Raw genomic sequence first — 24,620 nt, 5'->3', positions numbered from 1 at the left:
AGAAGAAACAAATAAAGTATGTTTTTGTGTTTACTGTTTATTTATTGTACTCTAGTTATCTGGGGTTGGACATTTTTATATTTTTAAGAGGAGGGTGGGCAGAGTGAGGGAGGGGAGGCAGAAAGAGGTTTACCTAAAAAAAAAAAAACAAAAACAAAAAAACAAAATAATCAACTTTTTTAAAAAGAAAGATTAATAAAAAAATTCTTTTTTCCCTCCGTGCTGTGTGGTTTTCTTTTCTTGCCCCTGATTTCATAGTCACTCAGAGTGAATGGAACTATTCTTTTTGCTGGTTCTTGTTTCCAACATAAAACAGACTTGATGGGTGTAAAGACTTCTCATCTAGCAGGGGGAGTTCTGGTAATTCGCAGAGAAGGAAAGTGCCTGCTATTTTTTTGACAGATACTATGCACCTGGCACCGTATCTCCCCATGCTTTATGTAATACACCAGCCCGCCTGGCACATAGTATGCCTTCGAAATATTTGATGGATGAATGGATGTGTGATTTGTTTGTGCCCAGAAGAATTCTAGCTTCACTCCTGATTTATGCCCCCATGTAATTCCAGGTGACAAAAAAAAAAACAAAAACCAAAAACAGGCTGGTAGGCGGGCGCTTAGTTATCTGCAAGGCTATGTTAGGGCAGAAGTGCCCCCTGGGAGAGCAATGCCCTGCAGTTCTCCCACTGTGCCTGCTTGTGTCGTTAGATAAAACCAGCAGGGCGGAAGGGGTCTTGGATGAGATTTAAAGGGCCTGAGGCCACTACCTAAAGACAAGTCCATCCTCTCCTTGCCTCGGTGTCCCTACTTTCAAAAGTGGAGATGGGAGTGGGCACTTCCTATCGCTCATCCCTTTCAGCTCAAACACTGTAGGATCAGAAACACAGATAAGGAAGATAAGAATAAATGGAAAAGCATCCTGAATTTGGGTGACTTTTCACCCAAGCTTAGGGTGGGGGGAGCTGGCCCATTTTCGCAGCAGGAGGAAAAGGAGGGGGAACTAGGGAGCTGGAGGGAAGTGAACCACCACAGAATGCCACCCCCACCCCCCAAGCCTGACTCATCTGTCCTTCTTTTATGTGGGCATCACAAGAAGAATGTGCGGTGGCCTGGCTTTTTCTTCTGTCTCCTTAGAGCACATTTGTCTTTATCAGACGGATGCTACTTGCTAACTGTGGAAAATCTAGAAATTTCAGATACACAAAAGAAAGAAAGTGTAATCACCCAGAATCTCAAGTCGTGGATGTGTTTCCTCTCAAACTTTTTTTTTCCCTCCCTTTTCATTTTGAAACTAGACACAGGTTTACACGCAGCATAGACTTGCCCTTGGCATGCCCACAACTTGAGTCTGGGAGCACCAGGAGTCAGGGAGGATCACTCTTGTGTCAGGGGATACTTAAATAATCCCGGAGTGGCCACATCAAGATCTCAGGCAGTGGCTCCAGAAACCAGATTCCAGAAGGGGTGCTGATCTCTGAGGGTCATGATCAGTACTTGAGGTTAATTTCCCGAGAGCTTTTCCTCTGAGCGCTTGTGAGTAAGGAGTGTTGGGAGCAGAGGTCACCTAGGAGTAGGACGGGGGCAGAACAGAGCACAGAGCAAGGGCCCTGGGGTCCAGGAGACTATCTGGCTGGTCACTGCATCACTTTCCTGAGCCTCAGTTTGCTCCACTGTGAAATGGGCGCACAATGGCACTTCTTCCCCATTGGAGAGATGCAGTTTAACCTGTGGCCAAAAGTTCAGGAAATCTAGGTCTTGGGTTCAATCCTTACCCTCTTCCTCCACACAAACACACACACACACTCCAGCTTCCTTGGAGGATGACAAGGTGAGAGAGAGGGACCCTTGTCAACATCAGCTCAAATCCACTCCCCCTGCCATGTGCTCCTTTCGACTCCCCAAGTGCCTGCAGAGCCGAGGGGCTCTGGGAGGAGAGATCCCATCCACATCGCACCCTGTGGCAGTGCCCTGCAAGTGTCACAGTCATGGTCTTGAGTGTGCTTAGTAAGGGAGGCAGCTCCTAAGGAAGGCTAGATAGAGAAGGGAGAGAGTTGCAAGGGACATGTGTCCCTAGACACTCACAACCATGTTCTCAAAGTGCAATCAGAGGACAATGGTTGCTAAAACTACATGTCCCCAGGCCCACAGCAGGTGGCTGGAACTGCTCTCTGGCGTGGTGCCCAAGATGCTTCACCTTTGTCAAGCTCCCCAGTTGCTCCCAACACCTCCCAAACTTGCAGGACCTCTGCCTGACAAAGTCTTGTCCAAAGTCTAAGTTGACCTTCACACCACCCCTTCCAGATGAGGACTGTTATCCCATCTTACAGATGAGGAGACTGAGGCCCAGGAAGTGACGTGAGTGCCTGGGGGACACACCGCCATGGAACAGCAGAGCCAACTTTTGAATCAAGAACTTCTGCTTCCAGAGAGGGGAGGGCATAGCTCAAGTGGTAGAGCACGTGCTTAGCACACACGAGGTCCTGGGTTCAATCCCCAGTGCCTCTGATAAACAAACAAACAAACCTAACTACCTCCTCCCCCCAAGAAAAAAAAAAGGAAATATAAATTTAAAAAAACAAAAAACAAAGAACTGCTTCCAGAGCCCACATTGTCCCTAGACACAGGACAGAGTCCAGCACAGCTAAGGTCTCATTCTGTGTCTTGCAACTACATGAATGAATGAATGAACAAACGAATAAATGAAATGAATGCACTCCAGCTGCCATAAAAAAGAGATTCAAGAAAGACTTTCATGAAGACTAATTCTTACTAGTATAGCGAACTCACTGGATTTTGTTTAAAACCCCCTAAGGGGTTAAACAAAGCCAGCCAGAAGGGCAAAGGGCACAATGAAAATTGTCAAGGTCAAAAGATAGAGGACTTTTGGCTTCCCCATGTTTGCCCTTGCTTCTTTCTTGCTCGTCTCTTTCCTCCTCCATTAATGTATCTGTTCATCTCCTCTATCTCCTCATCGCCTGTATTTATTAGCATTTAAAAATAAAAGATCTCTGGGAGGAAAAAAAAACTGCTCTGAGCTGTGCAGGTAAGGAGGTCAGCCAGCCCCTGGCTGTGCCCTCCAGCTCTGGGAGAAGGGGGGGGGGGGCTTGGCTTCTCCCTCGCTGCCCCTAGGATGTAATTCTGGCCAACACGGGACAGTGAAACCACATAGATTCCAGCCCCACCCCACCCCCCACATGCATGCTCTCCCTGACCCCCATCCCTGTCCTCCTGCCCCAAAAGGAACACCCCACAGAGCCCAAGCCAGAGATCTGGCCCACTGTGCTTAGGACTAATATTTAAAATGCAGAATGGCTGTGGAGGGCTCCTGCTCCCAAGCCTTGTCGTGCAGTAAAAAGATATAAACAGAATAAATTACCTCTCCAGCTCAGATTATGAGAATACCCATCTCCTGACCAGAATTTTAAGTCCTGCCTCCCTGGTAGCGCCGCACACGGCTGATTTATGGAAACCCGAGCACTTCTCTGCATATTTCTTCTGTTCAGCCAAGTGACCGAGTTTACCCTTCCTATGCCATTAGCGTTATTAACACCTGGGCAACCGATCATTGCAAATGGGCCATTTCTGTGATGAACAGAAACCTCTCCCGCTGCTTCTCCCGGGCCTTGCCTCCTCTGGCCTCCTCTTTCTGCATTTGTGCCAGGGCTCAGGACCACCCCTAGCACCTGCTGATGGACTCCTGGGGGCTTTGGGAGGAAATCCCTCACCCCAGCAGGTGTCCATGGCTTTTTGGCAAGCACGCAGAAAGTGACGACACCACTCGTTTTTTTAATTCTTCCGAGAATGTTCCAGATGGAGGGCAATGCCCTCACTGACCAGGGAAAGAAATTGAGGCTCAGATATGGCAAGAGACTAGCCTAAGTTGCCAGAGAGAACTTACAGCAGAACCAGGATCTGAATTCAGAGCCTCTAGCCCCTTGCTACTCAAAGTGTGGTCCACGGACCAGCAGCAGAAGCAGCATCTGAGAGAGGGATAGGAATGCAGACTCTCAGGCCCCACCCCAGAACTCCATCACCAGAGCTTGAACCATCCCTAGGAGATGGGGGTGCACATTCGGTTTTTGAAGCATGGGCTTAGAAACACACCCAGATTCTCAACAATCCCTTTTTCACTGGAGGAAAACCTTGTGGTATAAATTCTCTTTGCTCAGAAGGATCAGGGACCGCTTCCACCATCATCCTAACTGAAGACAAAGCAGCTGGCCAAGCTAGTGTCACCCACCCGGATGCCTGTAGCCCTCTGTCCCCTTCTTTCTCCATTGGGACACTTCAACCCATGCTGTGTCTGTGTTCTCATCCCCAGGCTGTGAGACACTCGAGACCAGGGTCTGTGTGACAATTTTGGGCACTTAACCTCTCTAAGCCTCAGCTTTGCCATCTACAAAAAGGCACGATACAATCTAAGGGTGATTGCAAGGGTCAAATAAGGCTTCATATGTCAGTCTGAGCACAGTGCCTGGCAGAGAGCAGGCCACTGAGCCATAAACACTGAATGAAATAATCATAATATAATCACAATGGCCATTCATTGGATGCTGTAACTATTGCCACCATCATCCTATTTTCTTTGAAGAAGTGCTTAAAACATTTTTTAAAAGCAGGACAAACTTCCAGGAAGAGAAAGAAAAATACCATATGATATCACTCCTATGTGGAATCAAAAAAAAAAGAACACTATGAACACATCTACAAAACAGAAACAGACTCGCAGACATAGTCAACAATCTTATGGTTACCAGGGGAAGGGAGTGGGAAGGGATACATCTGGGAGTTTGAGATTTGCAAATGTTAGCCACTATATATAAAAATAGATTTTTTTTAAGTTTCTTCTGTATAGCACAGGGAACTATGTTCAATATTTTGTAATAAACTAATGAAAAAATATATATTTATATACATATATACATGACTGGGACATTGCACTGTACACCAGAAATTGACACATTGTAACTGACTGTACTTCAATTATTAAAAACTTTTAAAAAATTAAAAAGCAGGACAAACTTCACAGCCTATTTGGACAGATAGGCAATTTATTCCTTTCCAGAACATACTTCAAGATATCAGTGTTGTCTACTGGAAAAATGTGGCCATCTGTTTAAAAAGAAATTCACCATCAACGGATGAAAAGATAAAATGTGGTACATCCCTGTGTGGAATATTACTCAGCCGTAAAAAGGAATGGAGTGTTTGCACATGTTAAGACGTAGGTGAACCTTGAAAACACGATGCTAAGTGAAAAGCCATTCACAAAAACCCCCCACATATTGTCTGAATCTTTTTATATGAAATGTCCAGAATAGGTAAATCCCTAGAGACAGAAAGCAGATTGGTGATTACCAGCGGTTGAGGGGAAGGCAGGATGGAGAGTGACTGCTTGATGGATGCAGAGTGCCCCTTTGGGATGACAAAAATGTCCCGGAACTGGATAGAGGAGGTGGCTGCCCAGCAGTGAGAATGGACTAAATGCCTCTGAATCGTTCACTTTTAAATGGTTATTTTATGTTCTGCTTCACCTTGTTTTATCAAATATGGGAGATAAAGAAATGCGGTTTTACTAGATGCGGGGACCTACCGGACACTCAAACCTCACTAAAGAAATAGATCCTGGTGCCTAACGGAGCATCCTGGGAGCCTATGCTGATACCTCCTGCAGGTGCCCAGGCCCCAGGTGCTTCTCTTGGCTGAAATTACTGGAGGAAGAGCTGGCCTCACACGATCTTTTTTGGGTCCCTGAGATCAAAATCAGTATTGGTGTGCAATGCTGCCAGGCCATTATTTAACCAACAGTATGGGACACGGACCCACGGGAGGAACCAGGCATTTCCCCAGGTACCTGACGTCTCATGAGCAAGTCACTGAATTTTCAGTTCTTTTTCAGCCCTTCTGATTGTTTTCGGGAGAGTCTCCGCTTGGTGCTAGCTTGTCTTAAACGCCTCTCTGACGCTTGCTTATCAAACACACCGCCGGCAGGCTTGGAGTCTTGGCTCAACAGAAGCTAGCTGCAATGTAACGGCATCGTTTTGTTTTCGCTTTTATTTATTGCTACATTTATTACCTAATTCCGGGAAGTGCTACTGCTTCTCCGTTTAGAGCGGTGATAACGTTTTCTTTCTAAATAGCATTTAAGGTTTCAAGAAACGTGTGAATTAGGTAATAATGAAGTTGATGTGTGGATCTGGCCTAAGACTAGGTGACAATATGGCTTTGGGGATGATATTTCAGGAATGCGGGTACTCAGAGAAAATGAGCCCCTTCCGGTCCACTGCAGATCACCAGAGACTTCTTCTCTTTGATGAACTCACAAGCCCCATGGGAGTTTCAGTTTTGGACCAGCTTTGATGTGGCTGTGCTGTGTGACTATGATTAGGTTACTCACCCTCTCTGGACCTCAGTCTCCTCAACTGAAAAATGCAGATGAGGGGTGGAATGAAGGCCCTGCAATCAAGTTGCCTTCCTAAATCTTCTCTTCATTCATTCATCAAATATTTGTTGAAATAATATGCACTGGGTACTCCTCTGGGCTCTGGGTTACAGATGTAATTGGCATAGATATGATCCCAGCTCTCACTGAGCTGAAAGTTTACTGGGGGGAGACAGACAGTAACCAAGGGAGGAAATAATTGATAATTTCAAATAGTGGTAGGAAAAGAAGGTAGTGGGTGGAGATTCCTTTAAAAAACTAAAAATAGACTTATTGTCTGATCCAGCAATCCCACTCCTGGGCATATATCCAGAGGGAACTCTAATTCAAAAAGATACATACACCCCAGTGTTCACAGCAGCACTATTTACAACAGCCAAGACATGGAAGCAACCTAAATGTCCATTGACAGATGAGGATAAAGATGTTGCGGTATAGTTATACAATGGAATATTACTCAGCCATAAAAAAGAAATAATGCCATTTGCAGCAACATGGGTGGACCTAGAGATGATCATACTAAGTGAAATAAGTCACACAGAGAAAGACAAATATCATAGGATATCACTTATGTGTGGAATCAAAAAAAAAATGACACAAATGAACCTATTTACAAAACAGAAACAGACTCACAGACATAGAAAACAAACATGGTTACCAGAGGGGAAAGAGGAGGGTGGAGGAATAAGCTGGGAGTTCAGGATCTGCAGATACTAATTACTATACATAAAATAGATAAACAAGTTTTTACTGTAGAGCACAGGGAACTACATTCAACATCTTGCAATGGCCTATAATGAAAAAGAATAGGAAAAGGAATATATACATATACGTATATATAACTGAATCACTCTGCTGTACACCAGAAACTAACACAACATTGTAAACCAACTATACTTCAATTTAAAATTCTTTAAAAAGAGAAGGCGGTGAGATTGAAAATCACTAGGTGTTGAAATAGGCAAATAGCCAGGCAGGGCCAGGGTGAGGCAGACAGGGTACTCATCTTGCGTGCAAAATTTGGGGGGGGGGGAGTACATACCAAAAACTCAGTAATCAAGATAAACAGTATTTTCATATAATATTTTGAAAAATCAAAATTAATGCAAAATAATTCATAATGAACAAAATGGCCACATTTTCAGTAAAGACAGGTTCTGACAGTCTGCCCTTGGGGTGAGGTGGGACAGCCAAGTGCAAGGTGAGATCCTGTCTTTTATTTAAAATGTCACTATTGTATTCATAGTGAATTTCTTTTGCATTAATTTTAATTTAAAGATTGTTTTAGCACAATATCATTTCTCTTGATTTCTGAGTTTTGGGGGGCGTCCCTCACACTTTGTTCCCAAGGGTGAGCGATCGCTCATCTCACCCTAGACCCAGCCCTCAGTGGCAGGCAGTGGGTCAGAAGGGCCCCTCGGAGGAAGCGACACTTCAACCAAGGCCAGAAGGAGAAGTTGCCAGCTTTGCTGAGATCTGGAAGAGTGTGGTAGGCAAAGGGAACAGCACAGACAGTGGCCCTGAGGCAGGATCAAGCTTGGTGAGTTCTAGGAAGAGAAAAAGGCCAGTGTGGCTATAATTCAGGGAGTCTGGGGGGAGAGAAGGGGATGAGGCCCACAAGGTCTGCAGAAGCCAGATGATACGGGCCCCTGCAGGCCTACGTGAGTGGTTAGCCCTTAATCCTAAATGCAGCCAAGGGATGGGAGGGTTTAAGCAGAGGGGGTGAGGATCTGCCTTGGCCTTGTTTAAGATTATCCTGGCTGCTGAGCTGCAAATAGAGCGTGGATGTGAGTAAGGGTGGGGGAGCTCAAGATTGGCGGCAGGGAGGCAGGGAGGCCAGTGGGGAGGCTGCCAGTCACCCAGGCAGGGGACATGCCAGGCTTGTGCTGTTGTTTGCTGTTGCGTGTCTTCTCCCTGGAAGAAGCCTTTGAGGGGTGCTTTTATTCCTCATTTTGCAGGAGAAGAAACTGAGGCTCAGAGAGGTTAATTTACCTGCTCGGTGTCCTGGCTAGCAAGAAGCAGAGGTGAGCTTTGAACCCAGGTTTTCAAATACTCAGCCTGACCGGGTCTCTGCCCACCTTCCCACCTCAGAAGAAGGGTCTGGATCATGCAAGCCTCAGTTTCTCTCATCTGCATCATGGGATGAATTATAACACCCACTTCCTAAGGCAAAAGAGTTGAGGAAATTGAATACGTGCCACACACGCTGAGTGGCCAATAACTTTTACCATAAAAGGAAGAAAAAAGGCACTTTCCCACTTTCCCACGACTTTCTCTCTGCTGGTTCTCCCCTAAAAGGAGAAACTTTGGTATTTGTTCTTCAAACATTTATTTTATTCTTTAGGGTTTTTTTTTTTTTTTTTGGAAGGCGGAAGGATTGGTGAAGGTAATCAGTTTTCAGACTTAAGATAAAAAATCGCAGCAAAGGGTCGACTTGACTTTTTATAATTAATGGGGCGGCTTGTAATAGGATTCTCCTGCCCGTGGCGCTCCCAGGAAACACCTTTTTACATAAGATATTGCCCATGCCGGAGTGGCGGTGGGGTGATTTATGGGGTTCCTTGCTCCAGAAAACCTCTCCTGGGGTTGCCCAGCCAGTGGAATTTATCAGGGAGTTTGGAAGCCAGGCAAGAAACCTTCCCCGTGACATTTTTGGTGGAGTTTAAAAAGCAGAAACACTGGGGAAGGGTGGAAAGGGCCCATTTAGGTCGGGTTTTCCACAGCAGAGCCTGGGATGGGGGTTCTTGGCATGTGATTTATTCAGGGGGGGCTCAGAGTACGAGGGGGGTGAACAGAAGGAGGGGACACAGATGGAGTCAGATCCCAGTCTCACTCCATGGGGACCTCTGCTCTGTGGTTGGTACCACAGGGCTGCCCTGCCTTTAGGTTGCAAGAGAAGCTGCCTTTTCTATCCCTCCATCAGTCAATCATTGACTCTGCGCCACCTGGGGAAGGGGTAACCTCCCAGGCATCTCTGAACACAGTGGCTCCGGTTGGTTATTCTCTGGAGAAGCGGGCAGCTGTGGACCATCAGCAGCCAACACTGGAGGACGGCTGCACCAACCTGATCCAGGAGATTAGAGGTGGGGGCCAGGTGGGCACCCACTGTGCCCACTGCAGAGGCAAAGGCTTCTTGGGACAGGAGATGAAAATCAAGGCTGGGGACAGAGCTAAGGGAGGCAAGAGGCAGGGCTGTGGTCTCACACTCCACTCTCTACCAGCCCCCCATCACCTAGCTCCAGACTGTTAAGTGAAAGGGAAATAAATTTCTATTTTGTTTAAGCCACTTGTGTTTCCTGAATCACAAAGCTGAACCTAATCTTACTGATACACTTATTCATTTATTCATTCATTCATTCATTCATTCATTCTGAAACAAACCAGGAACACAAAGTAACGGAGCCAAGCGGGCAGATCTGCAGTGGAACCCCCGTAACTCTCTGCATGGGGCACCGAGTGCCCAGCCTGCCCCAGAAAGCCCTGGAGGAGCTGGACATTGGGGTCCCCAGGACACGAGAGCATCTTCATGAGAACAAAGCACCCTACCAGGGCGGCACAAAGATCCTTGGGCCCTCGGGCCAGGTGTCCCCCTTTCTGGGCCTTAGCAACTGCATCACCATCAGCTAACAGCCCTGCCAGGCCTCCTCCCCAGGAAGGGCGGGCATGGGGCTTTAAGTCAGGGTGATAACTGACTTCAAGACCCTAAGGGTGGAAGGAAAATTAGGCAACTGTCTTTCTAAAGGGCTTGAGTTTAAGTGGTGGTGGTGTCTCTGGGGTCCACCAGCCCCGACTACCACCACAGCAGCCACTTCCTGAAGAGGCTCCTACACGATGTGATTTAACATGACCTCCCAACTTCATAAAATACTGCGCAACCCCCACACACACACACACACACATACCCTGTCAGCAAAATCGCATCAGGTGATGGTTTGCTCTGCTTATAAAGGCAGGCAGCATGAACACCCACGCCTGGGAGCCAGAACAAAAAGTGGGTCCAAAGAGAGGCCAAGGGAATAAAAGATAACTGCCCAGGTGGTCCTCAATTTTGCTGAGGGCCAACCTCAGAGAAGGCTCACACTTAGCAGCGCAAGGCAATTCAATTCAAGAGACATGCGTCAAACGCATACACCAGCAGTCAGGATCCTTCCAGGCTCAAATGACAGAAATCCAGGCTTCAGCACAAAGGGGACTGGGAAATGTATTGGCTTATATAAATGAATGGTCCACGGGTGCCTCCCCGTTCCCAGCCCAAGTCATCCACTGCTCTGATTGGACAGTTCGGCTCCTGGGCCTGCCCTTGAACCAATCACCACGGCCAGGTGAAATGCAGTGCTTGGATTGGCTCAGGCTGGGGTCACACGCTCCTCCTCTAGATTCAGGTTGGAGTCACAGGGCTCCTCCTTTCCTGCAGGACCTGTCAGAGCCTTTATATGACTATGTGGGCAAATAGAGCACACGGTGTTTCTTAAATTGCTTTGAATTTGAGCTAACACTAAGAAATTGGGAAATCTGTTATGCTGGGCCAGCAGTTAGATAGACTTGAGCAGTAGCCACTTCCTTCAGACAGAATATGAGCTTTCCAATTGGCTCCAATCCCCACCACCCCCTAATGTCTAGCCTCCAACCTGAACCCTTGTATACAGATGAGTTTAATGCCTGGGCAGTGCTTGGATTGTAAGTCCCAAGTGCAAAAATGCGAAGCACCATACTCTCCGAGGGAGATAAACTAGGCTTCAATGAACTGGAAGTATTTCCTCATAAATACGAGAGCAAGCACTCTCTCACACATGGACACAAACATGCGTGCATGCCTGCGAGTACACAAGTACACAGGTGCACACATGGCCACACGCAGGTGACTTGAGATGCAAAGCCAGCCTAAGCCATCATGTCCCCAACATGAGGGTCAGACCCTCCCCTGCAGGTCCTGGAATGTGTACCCGCCCTGAACTGGGCTCTTGCCCAGGCCGGGGGTATGGGGCGGCAGCATGAACCTGGTCCTCCTCCCCAGGTCCCTGCCATCCCTGAAGCCAGCTCTCGGGTCAGAACACCTTTGCCAGCCAAAGGCTGGATGTCAAGCCTCCGTGTCACCTTGGCTTAAGTGGAGTGAAGGATTGGTGGGGGTGAGCGCTCTGGAGGCAGGGGTGTTAGAGTTTGCCTGATGAGGGACAGAGGGATCCTCAGCCAACAGACCCCACAGGGAACCAAAGGGGCCCCCCTCCCAGGAGAAGGGATCCTGCTGGGATGAAGGCAGGTACACACACCTGGTGGCCCAGTGGCCAGTGCTCTCTATGCAGCCCTATACCAACACAGAGAAGGTTCTGCTCCCAGGACCCTCCTTGCAGCCTCCCCATCTCCCCCACTGAGTGGTCCAAGGGGGCAGGGACAGATGCTGGCAATCTCTGCCCCGGTGCCCACCCTGCTACTTCAGATCACAACCACAACCTCAGCTTTGACCTGCCATGTCCTGCTCTCTCCCTGTGCCCTGCCCTGCCCTTGGCGTTCCTTGGGTGTCAACCAGGAAGGGCTACGCTAATGTAGTTGACGTGTGTTACCTGGACAAGGTAAACAGGCCACTCGGCTTCTTATCTCCAGCTTACCGAGACCAGGAGAGGAGCAAACAGCAGCTGACAAATCTCCCAAGAGAGCAGCCAAGGGCAGCATCCTGAGTGGCAGACAGAGCACCTGGGATGGAGATGGGCTCAGCCGCCCACCTGGAGAAGCGTGGGGTTGGGGAGCTTGGCTCTGGCTGAAGCAATCCCGGGGGGTTTCCAGGAGGAGGCTGCCCTCATGCTGGGCTTGGCAGAATGTGTAGGATTTAAAAGCTTAGAGGGCATGGCAGGCAGGGGAAGTGGCGCGAGCAAAGGGAAGGAGGTAGGAGAGTGGTCGCGCTGAGATGCACAAGCCCAGAGGTTTACAGAGCAGGGTTCCAGCTCAGCTGTGGGACCTGGAGGAAGTGTTCAACTGCTCTGTGACTCGGTTTCCTCATTTGCAAAAACAAAGGTAATGATAGTATCTACCATGTGGGTTATTGCAGGATTAAATGAAATGACTGCTAAGGCCCACAGCAAACAGCAGGTGCTCTGTGCAAGAGTAAACACTACTTTTGCCACACCTCTCATTGTCGAGGGAGGACTGTTCCGGAGACGGTAAGAACTAGCAATTATTGAAAGTCTACCCATGCCGGGTCTATAGTAAGAGTCTGCAAACAACCTGCTTTACCGATCAGAACGCTGAGGCACTGAACGGGAGCATCACTCACTCAAGGTCACCAGGCTAGTACGTCGGAACAGAGTCCAGGCTCCAATCTGGCTGGGTCCAGCTCTGGAGCTCTCAGTGTCTCCTCTCTTCTGGGAACTCACACAGTATGACTCCAAGGAAACAGGTCTGTGTCCTGGAAGCTTCTGGAGGGGCAGACCTGGCAGTCCAGGGCAGTGTCTGGGGTCAAAGGGCAGATGAGACCAAGACAGCAGAGAAGCAGAGGGAGGCCACAGCCACTCTCAAACCCTCCTCTTGAGAAAAAGAGGAGGCACTTGGTGGAAGGAACCGCTTGAGCAAAGGAAAGGAGGTGGGGAGCAGCACGTGGGCCTCCTCCAGCACAGAGGGGCAGCCCGAGGCCCAGAGAGGGGAGGCACTTGCCCAAGGTCACACAGTCCTTATAAGGCAGCTTCTCAGTGGGACTCAGAAGTCAGGTTCTGCCGTGGGCTCACAGGGTGGGCCCCGCACTCCCTGAGCCTTTTTTTCCTGCAGCGCTGTGAGGGGTTGGAGAGGGGTCCCCCATGCCAGGACACTGTAAGCCCATCCACCTCTAGGACCTCAGCACCTCCAGCTGGGGGTAGAGTCAAGGAAGACCCAGGGGTGGATCTCACCTGACTTGAGCCCCCGCTTCCCCATTGGAGACACTTTGCTGCCCCCTGGTGGCTCAAAAAAAATTCTCATTTTTCTTTCCCATTTCCAAAGAGATCCTTCCCACTGGCGGCAGGTACCCCAACACCAGGACCGGTACCCACCTCTTTGTGACTCGCAGATGTGTCCAGACCGGCCTGCAGGTCCTACCTCTTTCTCCAATGTCCCACCACCACCGACTCCCATACAAAGAAGGCGGAGGTCCAAGAAATAGGGGCATATTGAAAACCACAGCGTTTGAAGCTGGCTGGGCCACATTCCAGCCTGTGTGACCTTGAGGGAGTTATGTCACTGTCCCATGCTTCAGTTTCCCCATCTGTAGGACAGGGATGACAGTAATGGTTTCCACTTCCTAGTGCCTTTGAGAACGTTAAAGAGGACAATGAATAGAGTTCTTCTTTTCTGGCAAATGACAAGCACCTGATAAAGACAAGTGATATTGTCCTCACCTGCCCAGACCTGAAGTGACAGAGCATCCCCTTCCCTACCTGAGCAAGTCTCCCGGGTAAGGCAAGCCGGTTAGGAGCTCAGCCTGGCTGGATTCCCTTAGAAACTCGAATTTGAAAAAAAAAAAGTTTAAAAAATTTTAAAGAAATTTTTAAATGGGGGAGGGTATAGTTCAATAGTAGAATGCTTGCTTAGCATGCACAAGGTCCTAGTTTCAACCCCTGATACCTCCAGGGATTATTAAATAAATAAACCTAATTACCTCCCACCTAAAAAATAAAATAAAATAATAAAATTTAAAAGTTTTTTAAATTATTAAAAATTTATTAAATTTTATTAAATTTTTTTAAATTAAAGATTTAAAAAGTTAATATAAAAAAAAGTTTTTTAAAGAAGAGAAACCCGAGTTTGAAATCCTCGGCTTTGTCACCCAAGTTGAGAGACGTAAAAAGAATTGCCTTGTCACAGTTGCTGTGTGCCTTCTCTGGGTTCATGGAGGTGGGGAAAGTGGACCTGCTGGAGTTACAGATTCATCTCAGAAAGGGGTTATTGGCCAGAGGGGCAGGGGAGCCAAAGGGAGCAGTTCAGGAGGGCTTCCTGCAGGAGGCGTCCGGCACAACAGCACAGGGTAGTTTCCACTGCCATCTATGAGCACAGAGGCCCCTCAGCTAGCTATCAGAGTGTCCAGGAGCCTCTTGGGGATCCCTGGGGCCCAGCCAGTCCTCTCAAACCAGGAGCCATCAGTCCTGGCCCAGCTGGGTTTTCAGAGTCTGCAGCTCTCCACTGTTAATATTATTGCCTCCGCACACGATGACCACAACTGAGGCCAGGGAAGGGAGTAGGCAGCCCTCAGCCTGAAGCCTCCCCAAGGTGCCTGAGTAGATGGCAGCTAAGGCTGCCCCGCAGGCAGGCTCCACCAACATCCGTTCGTCATCTGCCCAGAATAGGGGGACGGGGGTGAAGGAGAGGAGAGAAAGGGAGCTAAGTCAGTTAGGGCTCAGCAGGCTCTGGGCACTGCACATCCGTCCAGCCGGCCATCCAGCCATCCACCTCACAAGCCAGCATTTGTCTGACTCTCTCTCTATCCATCAATCTGACCGTCTATCCCTCCATCCATCCGCCTTTCACCTATCTTTCCATCCATCCATCCATTCCTCTATCCATCATTAGACTCTGTCTGGCCATCTATCAATGTATCCATCAATCAATGTATTCATCCATCCATCCATTCATCCATCTATCCCCTATCCATCATTTGACTGCCTAGCTGTCCATCCATCAATGTGTCCATTAATCAATGTGTCCACCCATCCATCCATCCATTTCTATGTCATTTGTCAATTGACTGTCCATCAATCTGTCCGTCCATCCACCCATCCATCCATCTATCCATTATCCACCTTTCTACTCACTCATACATTCATCCATTCATTCAACAAATATTTTCCCAGTGCCCACTCCCTGCCAGGCCTCGTGCTAAGAAGGCCCTGAGGACACAACAGTGAAAGCAACACACCAGCCCCCGCCCTCATAGAGTTCACAGTCTAGTGATGTAAATGGATAAGAACCCAGCAGTTATGAGATTGGTGGGACTGGCGCACAGGAAGTCTTCACCCCAGGTTGGGTGGGGGTGGGAGATCAGAGGAGGCTTCCTGGAGGAGGTGCCGTGATGGCTGAGTAGCATTTAGTTATGTGAAACCAATAGGGAACAGGGCCCAGGATGGGCAACTAGAAGGGAAAAGAGGGTGTACAGAAGCCTGGAGGCTACAGACAGCACAGCACACTCCTTCTCCACCCCCACCCCTTCCATCTATTCATCGCGCATTTATTGCATGATTACTGTATACCCAGCCCTGCCATAGGCACTGAGGAGACAGACAAGGGAGTATAAGCTCTCTCTAGGGGATCCAGGGACTTCTTAAGGTACCGAGCGGGGTGGTGGGGTGGGTGGGCAGTGCTCACTCACCCAGGAAACGCTGCACAGCATTCACAGCCTCAGCATCCTCCACCACTTCAGAGAAGATCTTAAACTCCTTCGCACACACCAGGGCCCGCTCAGCCACCGTCTTGGCACCCAGGGACTTGGCCACACTGAGGAGCAGGCGAGGCAGGGCAGGGAGTGCAGGGATGTGGAGGAAAACTGGCGAATCAGTTCTCCTCCCTGCAAAGCCCCTGCCCTCCCCAGCCCCAGGCCCCCTCCCATCCTGCAACGGGCCCCGGCTCGGCATTTCAAGAGTCTAGAGCAGCACTTGGATGAGAGGAAGCGCTCAACAATAGCATGTCCCAGTCAGTCTCCCTCTGACTCTACAACCATGATGGTGCGGTTCCTCGCAGACCCCAGAAGGCCAAGCGTAGGAAAGGACTTCCAAAATTTTATTCATTAATAACCGTTTATCATATCTAGACGATAGCTAATATTTATTGAATGTCTACAAGGTTCTGGATGCATGGATTTTCCATTTTAATCCTTACAGTCACCCGTGGAGCTAGAAATTATAAGTTCCACTTTAGAGGTCAGGAAACTGAAGCTCAGAGATGTTGAGTAACTGGCTCGAGGACACACAGCTGGTCAGGAGCAGAACGTGGGTTCAAATGCAGGTGGGCTGGCCCCAGAGTCCATGCACTTGACCTCCATGCCTAGGATCACCTCTCTGCTTGTAGTTTTCCAGAGCTGGGCAGTGTCTCAGGCCTGGGAGAGCCTTTGCTGAGCCCATGAGAAGTGACTCTGAGCCCTCAGGGGCCCAGAGCACAGCCTCTGCTGCCTGGTTTCAAACCTTGTCCCCACCCGAGCTGTGTGAGCTTGGGAAAGTCACTTCACCTCTCTGAGTCTCAATTTCCTAACCTGAAAAATGGGGATAATATTGATAGCTGGCTCACAAAGTGGTCGTGGGGACTGAGTACAAACATTTCAAGGGCTTAGAATAGAGCCTGACAGATAGTAAGTTCCACAGAGGTGTTAGTTGCAGTTTTTGTTATTGCTGAGGTCACGAACCAAGGGTGGGAAGGGGAGTCAGCAGTAACTAAGGAGAAGTAAATAAATGCCCACGGGAGGAAGATGCTGTGAGAAAGAATTTGGAAGGGGAACCTCCTAAGCCAGGGTTATGGGAAAATCTCCCTGAGTGGTGAGAACCCAGCTAAAAGGAGAACGGGGAACTCTGGGGCTTCTGGGCAGAGGACATGGCCTGTGCAAACGTGTGGATGTGGGAAAAAGCGTGACCCATTCAAGGGACAGGAGGACAGACCAGTGGCTGGAGTGCAGGGTCCAGATTTGGGGAACGCATTGATGGGTTTAAGCAGAGAATGAAAAGTCCCGTAGATCAGCTATGTTTGCAGGATTAAGGAGACCCTCTTGAGTGTCCCCACCCCCACTAACTGGGACTGAGAAGCCCCAGCGTCCCACAAATGCTCCAGCCCCCGCCTACCTGGTGATGTCCGGCAGCGTAACCAGCCTGCCTGCCTTGATGGCCGCGTTGAAACAGTGTGCCCCTTGCGTCTCCATGGCGATTATGGGCACGTGTTGCCAGCCCACCTCTGCCAGACCGGCCGACACCCCGGCCAGGAGACCTCCGCCCCCAACTGCCAGCACCAGGGCGCCTGGTGGGGTCCCCAGCGCTGCCTTCAGCTCCCACACCAGGCTACCATGGCCCTCCCTGCAGGAAGAGGGAGGGGAAGAGGCGGGCAGAGTTGGGGGCGGCCCTGGTCCCAAAGGCTCACGAACACACAGACTCCCGACATCGCCATCCCCTCCCTACCCACAGCTTGGGGTGGGGGGGGAGACCTTGCCAGCCTTAGCTCGCTCAGCTCTCATCCACTCAGTTTTCTCATTCACTCATTCTTCCCCGCTTCCTCAGCCTCCCAGGCCCTTCCTCAGTCTGCCCATTGAATCCATTCCACAACGTGGGAAAGAGGCAACGTTCATGTGTCTGCTTAAGAGGAGGCCAGCGTGTCACTTGGAACCAGCCCGACTTAAGTCCAGGGCCTTGGACCCAAGGTCTCTGCCATTTACTACCTGTGTGATCTTTGGAAAGTGGCTCGACCCCTCTGTGCCTCCATTTCCTCACCTGGAAAAATGGGTATAAAAACCCATCTCTAGGGTTTGAGGGAGGAAAAAGTGGATTAAGTGTGCCCCAAAGTACACAATCCATAAAGGGGATTTCTTATCAGCATTTCCACTTTACACACATGGAAACTGAGGCGTGGTGTGGGGAGACGCTTCACACACAGTCACACAGCTCACAAGTGGCAGAGGCAGGGGCTGGACCCCGGTGTGCCTGGCTTCCAAGCCTCTTCTCCTCTCTGGGCCTCAGTCTCCCCTTCTGTCCAATGGGAGGACCTGACTCAAGGTTCTCTCAGCTCTGAGCTCCGTCGGGGGGGGGGGGGACGGGGACCAGCCTTACCATATCAGGGGGTGGTCAAACGGGGGGACGTTCACCCAGCCATCCTTCTTGGCCAACTCTTGCGCCCTCAGATTGGCCTCATCCCAGACCTAAAGAGAAACCGAGGCCTTCAGAAGACTTGGGAGTCAGACGGCTACAGAGGTTGGAGCAGAGCCCGCGGCCTCCTGGATGGCTCCAGGATCCAAGGGGCTAGAGAGACCCCCACGGATGGGGCCAGAGCTGGCGTGGGCCCAGCCAACTCCTGGGACAAAGGCAGAGGCTTCCGAGTGGACAAACGGAGGCCATGTGCTTTCCAGAATCCAGGCGGGAGCCATTTGCTGCCACGCTGCAGAACGCAGCCTGCCAGCCTGTGGTGCTGTCTTACTGAATGGTAAAAAATGTTTCGGTGGATAATGTGAAGTGTTAGAGAGGATGCAGGGAGACAGATACGCTCCTGGTAATCTCCAGCTTCCCGTCCCTCCTGGGTTTGTGCAGGAAAAGTCTTCTCAAGGTGGGAAGAGGCAAGCTGAGAGGTCCTAGTCGTTCATACACATCACATCCTCATCCCCCAGCTCAGCCATCGTAAGAGAAGGCTGGGTCAGAGGCAGAGTTCATCCAAAGGAAAAGGAGGCAGACTGTCTTAGGGGCGAGGCAGGGAAACAGCCCTCTCCCACCGGTTTCCCCTTCTTGGGGTCCTTACCTTTCCAGTCAACTGAACCTCGGCCCCCTCCCCCTGCAGCCTCCTCACCACGTGCAGAGGGGTGCCTTCGGGGAGCACAACGGTGGCCGGGATGCCCAGCTTCCGAGCAGCGTAAGCAGCAGCGATGCCTGCATTTCCCCCTGAGGAGGCAGTAGAAGGGCGTGCATGGGCAGTGGCATTAGCCTCTTGACGCACTGCTCCCCCACCCCCTCCATTTCCCTTTGGGAGTCAGTCCTTCCCTACATTCATATGCCCCGCCATCGGCCCCAGAGGTGGACACGCGATCGAGGTCGAGTCACTCAGAGAACTCAATCACCTGGCCCATGACTGGTTCAGGGATGAGTACATGATACAAGCTGGGCCAAAAAGAACAATTCATGGATTGAGGAGACCGTTGGGAAGCGATGCTCCCTTTTCAGTAGGGTTGGTAGGATGGTAGGAGGCAAGCCTAAAACTCCTGATGGCCATCTTGCTACCATGAGGTCTATACAAGAGTAAAGTTGGTATAGAGGAAAGACAAGCCAAGAAAAGGAGAGATACAGAGGAGAGCTCCTGGATCCAGCTGTGCCTGAAAGCCAGCTATCCCAAGAAGTTTTGAGTTCTTGGAGCCTGTAACTTAAACCTGTATGAATTGAGTTTCTATCACTTACCACCAGGAGGTCTGAATGATGGGAAGAGGGCTGGGAAAGGACCTGCAAAAAGGCCATCTGACCATGATCATGATGAGGCTGGTCCTTTAAGAGGTGGAGCTCTGGACACCTACTGCGGCTCCAGCCAGCCTCTCCTCCCCTACCCCCAGCCCTGAGGATCCTCATGAAGTGGAAAGGGGTGGGCTCACCTGAGGAGCACACCAGGTGTCTGCATCCTTTCCTGGCCACCTGGGAAGAGAGGGAATGGGGGTGGGGGCTGACCCAAGCTGGTGTCATGGAGGCCTGTGCGGGATGGAGTTAGACCCTCCCCACCCCACACCGGTCCTCCTTGCCCCTCATCCTGCCCACAGCTCTCCCCTCCCATCTCTACAACCTCACCTCTCCCCTCCTGCCCCTACACCCTTACCTGCTGGCAGAAGTGCCCGATGCCACGGATCTTGAAGGAGCCAGTCGGCTGCACATTCTCATACTTGAGGAACACAGTCGTGCCCGCCACCTGGGACAGCGCCCAGCTCTCCAGCAGGGGCGTGATTACGTGGAAGTGCCGCCCCTTAGCACACTCGGCCAGGCAGTCCTCCATTCCCGCAACCACCTGGAGGGCTGGCGGGAGGACACGAATGTCACAGCCCAGGCAGCTCCAGGCAAGGGTCCCTTTAACCAGGGGAGGGGGAGAAGCCCCTCCGCTTGGCTCTCTTAGTCTCATGTCGCTGCCAAGCTGTGAGGCTCTGGGCAGGTATCTAGGCCTCTCTGGGCCTCAGTTTCCCCATCTGGACAAGGAGGTTTGGACCAGGGGCTTTTTACTTCTGTAACTATTGCCACCCACAGTGCTGGGGATGTAGAATGTGGCCAATGCATGGTGATGAATGAATGAGAGTAGGAGAAGTCATTCATTCATCATTCATTCATTCAAAAAAACATTATTTGCTGTACACCAGAAATTGACATACTGTAAACTGACTATACTTCAATTTTTTTAAAAATTGCTGACGGCCTACTATGTGCTAGGCAGTTCCAGGTTCGGGGACTCAGGGGTAGGCAAGTCAGAGGCAGCCCTTGCTTGGCCAGAGCACACATTCTAGTTGGAGAGATAGGATCACAGAATTTCAAACAGGAGGGACCTAGTTGGGGCGGGGAGGGAGTGCCATCTTAGGGAGGGTAGTCAGGAAAGACCTCTCCCAGGAGAGATACATTCTTTAAACTTATAGGATGAAAAATTTAAACACAGCTAAAGTGTCAAGAACTGTCTAACGAAGCTCCTGGGTAACCATCGCTCAGCTTCAACCATCATCAGCTGCCTTGTTTCCTCCATACCTGCACCCACTCTGTCTTCCTGAATTAATTTTTCCTCCTTTATTATTAATATATTTTCCTCCCCTATTATTTCATTTGTAAAAATTTCCGCAAGTCTCTCTACAAGTAAAGAACTCTTTTTGAACACTGTAGATACACAGTTTCAAAACAGTATACATTTATCTGTTCAAACTCTTGAAAGTCTAACCTCAAGCAAGCTAATTTTATGTTAACGGAAATTATACCACAGCGATGCTAATTTTTTTAAATGTAATTACAATACCATTATCACACCTAAAAATATTAATGACAATCTCTTAATAGCATCAAATACCTGCTAATTGTTCAATTTCTAAGCGTCTCATTAAATGTGGTAAACGGTCCGTTTTGTAGTTGGTGACGGTTGAGGGTTTTTAACAGTTTGAATTGGGATGCAGATGGGAGCTGGGCATTTTGGTTGGTTGAGAGGTAATTTCATTCTCTTTTGATCTGCAAGTTCTCAAAGGGGGAACTTTTATGAAGGGAAAAGCATTCCTGCGGAGGGAACAGCAGATGGAGCCACCACCTTGAGAGAGACGTGTTCTTGGGGTGTTGTTGGTGCAGAGAGAAGGGATGGGGGGAGGTGAGAGCAGGAAGTGAGAGTAGAAAGCGAGCAAGGAGAAGTGGGCAAGGATGCTGGCGGGGAGGGGTGTTGCAGCCCACAGATGGGAGGTGGGATGTTACTCTAAGTCCACTTGTTACGGGAAGCCGTTGGGAAGTTTTAAGCCAAGATGCAGGTGAGTAAGTGAGTGCATGAATGAACCAATATGTAAGGGTGAGAATCAGAGAGGGAGGGAAATCAGGAGGGAAAAATAGAAGGATATATATATTTTTTAAGGAGCAAACACTATGCCTATTTTTCTCAGAAGAAAAGTGCTGGGCCACCCCTGCCATTCCACTACTTGCCACTAGGAGGAGCACACTGCAACCTCTCCCACCCACTGCAAGCCCAAACTTCTTGTCCACACTTAACTTAGTTCAGGGCTGGGGTCACCGCATCAGAGGGTTCCAGGTCTCTCATCCCTGGATTTGACCCCGGGCCCTTTGGGGGGTGGCCCTGGGATTCCCCAAGCAGGGCAAAGGCTGAACCACCTCCACCCAGTTCTATCCAGGGCAATTCTTGAGGAGGGCATGTCTTTGGAGGAGAGCAGCCCATGGGTCACCCAAACCCAGCATACCCTGGCCTGGGCCTCACCTCAGCCCCAGGGCTTAAGAATGTTAGCTTTGGGGTCAATCAGAGACCAAAGTTAGAAACTAGGTACGACTTCCTGGCTGTGTGACCCAGACAAGTGTCTCAATCTCTCTGTGCCTGTTTCCCCTTCTGTAGAATGGGAATAACAATCCCAACTCACAAATTATGGTGCAGATGAATAATAATAATGGCTATCCTTTGTTGAATCTCTATTATCTGCCAGAAATTGGCTGAGTCCTTTGGAGGTGTTATCTCTTTTGGGCCTTCTAACAATGCTAGGACGCTCATCCTTGCTCTAGCATGTTTACAGGGCACCTACAAGGTGCAGGCCCTGACCTAGGAACTGGGGATACCATGGTGAACAAGACAGACATCTACTCTTGGAGTGACTTATAGTCTGATAAGGGGGTCCGCATTTGACAAATCCCTGTATAGATAAACAAAATAATCAGAAATGGTAAAAATGGCTAAGCACTAAACATGCATGTAGGGAGTCTCAAAGAGAAGAACAAGGGGACCTACTTTGGGCTGGGAAGTCAGGAAAGGCCTCTTGAAGGAGGTGACCATTAAAACTGAGACCTGAATAATGAGAAGGAACTAACCACACAACAAACTAAGAGAAAAGCTTGTGTACCACAGGATCATCAGGGGGATTAAGTGGGGCCATATAATTATGGCATCAACTCTGCCTGACACATAATAATAGCTGATAGTTATGCAGGACTTACTGTGAGCCAGGCACTGTGCCAAGCCCCTTATATTTTCTCATAACATCATTACAACCCTGAGATAGGTTCAGTTATTAATTCCACTTTATAGACAATGAGCCTGAGACCCAGAGAGGTCAAGTAACTTGTCCAAGGTCACACAGCTAGAAATGGCTGTCAGGATTCAAACTCAAGCAGGAGTGATTTGACATCTGTGCTCTTATCCATCACGTATATTTTATTATATTATTATTATTATTATTAAAGGTGTGAACATTAAGTATTTAACTACTGCTTGTCCTTAGGAGCTAAATGCTCCTGGCTTGATCCCCAGGCTCCCCCAGCCTCTTGGTTGTACCAACTGCCCAGTAAAGGATGGCAGGTGTCAGTCAAATGAACAAACCCCGAATTGCCAACAGCCTTATCAAACCCAGACACCCCCAGGGCACCGGCCTCCCAGACCTGAGGCCTTGACCTGGAGACACATAGCTCCCTCGGCATGTGGCAGCTGCTGACAATGAGGTGGGGGCCCTGCGCCCTGTTTGCCATGGAGCAGTGCACTGGGAAACGCAGGGCTTGGATTTGGTCCCAGCAAGTCCCTTGGCCAAGTCACTTTTCCTTACTGGACCTCACCTGCTGCTCCTGTGAATTGGGGTAAACACCAACTAACTACATTTTCCCCCTTCTTGCCCATCAGGGTGACACTCCACAACCAAGTCCCTGGTGCCAAGCCTGGAAGACCCCGGCCAGCCCTTGGCTGGTAGAATGTCCCGCCCTGCCCCTCTGGAGGCAGAAAATGCTCCCCTACCCTCAAGGTCTGGGGAACCGCCTTCTTCTCCACATCATAACAGGGCCCCTGAGCTGAACTCATGTTCCTAGGAAGACTTAAGTCACTCTCACCCTCCCACTTCCCATCCACTCAGCTGTCACTCAGCCCCGGAACCTTCCAGACTAGCCTCTGCTCACATTCACACATGCACACAGAGCCCCAGGGCCCTATTTGGGCCCCAGGCCCCCTTACCTTCCTTCCTAAAGGTCCCCAGGCCAGCTGGGCCTCAGCCTGCCTGGCACCAGCTCTGCCAGCTCCCTGCAGCCTCCTGCAGCCTTGGCCCCTCCTCCCGTGTTAAAGGGACAACTCTCGCTGGAGGAGAAAAAGGACAAGATCAGACTTCACTGCCAAGCCCAGTGCTTGTCCCGAATGCCAAGCCACTTCCCCTGGACCACGGTCAGGATCAGCTTAGCCCTGAGACGAGAAAAAATGAGGACAAAGAAACAATTGTTATCTGTCACGTGAGAAAGACATGGTTTTTTCTGAAGCTTCTCATCTCTGATATTTTACACCCAACATTGGAACCCAAACAATTATTTATTGTTCAAATAAATGACTCTGACAATTGATTCATTCATTCAATGAATATTTATTGAACACTTACTATGTGTCGAGCCCTGGGAACTTTAGCCTCAAACAAGGCAGCATGTCCCCTGCCCTCAAGAAGCCCCAGAGGACCACTGGAGAGCAATTATGATCAGTGCCATCAGAGGTTGGCAGGCGGAGGTAGGTCAGGGCTGTGGGTGCCCAGAGTAAGTACTTTACCTGGCCCCTGGGGCCGGGAAGGCTTCCTGGAAGAGGAGACTGAGCAGAGCCAGGAATTAGGAACATGGAAAGCAAAGGTCTGAAACTGAAATGCATGGTGTGTTGCAGGAACGGAAAGGTGTCCAGTAGAATTGGAACAGAGAAGGCAAGGATGGGGCATCAGGTGGGCTTGGGGCTAGAGAAGTGAGCAAGGATCAGAGCACACAGGTTGCCTGTGCCAGTCCAGAGTCTGGACCTCACCCAAGGGCTCCAGGGAGCCATGGAAGGCTTTAGGC

General features: G+C 49.7%; 1 protein-coding gene across 2 annotated transcripts; it reads right to left on the bottom strand.

Annotated features, from left to right (window-relative positions):
* Nucleotides 1-30: 30 nt before the first annotated feature.
* Nucleotides 31-23,952, bottom strand: SDSL (serine dehydratase like). Of its 2 annotated transcripts, none has more exons than XM_064481167.1 (8): nt 23,773-23,952; nt 19,930-20,123; nt 19,712-19,751; nt 18,874-19,013; nt 18,195-18,283; nt 17,220-17,447; nt 15,764-15,888; nt 31-133 (listed from the first exon to the last, which is right to left on the bottom strand). In XM_064481167.1, exons 2-8 carry the CDS (start codon nt 20,101-20,103, stop codon nt 84-86), a joined length of 846 nt encoding a protein of 281 aa, XP_064337237.1. In that variant the 5' UTR covers nt 20,104-20,123; nt 23,773-23,952; the 3' UTR covers nt 31-83. The 2 variants fall into 2 exon arrangements, with proteins under 2 accessions (XP_064337237.1, XP_064337236.1); XM_064481166.1 differs by lacking the exon at nt 31-133 and adding an exon at nt 14,327-14,731 and having other exon boundaries at nt 23,773-23,950.
* Between the last annotated feature and the right edge of the window lie 668 nt (nt 23,953-24,620).

The sequence above is a fragment of the Camelus dromedarius genome, chromosome 31, assembly GCF_036321535.1.
Source record: "Camelus dromedarius isolate mCamDro1 chromosome 31, mCamDro1.pat, whole genome shotgun sequence".
In the NCBI taxonomy this organism is placed as follows: Eukaryota; Metazoa; Chordata; class Mammalia; order Artiodactyla; family Camelidae; genus Camelus; species Camelus dromedarius.
The sequence above is the reverse complement of the archived record's forward strand: the minus strand, read 5'-3'. Positions and strand labels throughout refer to the sequence as shown.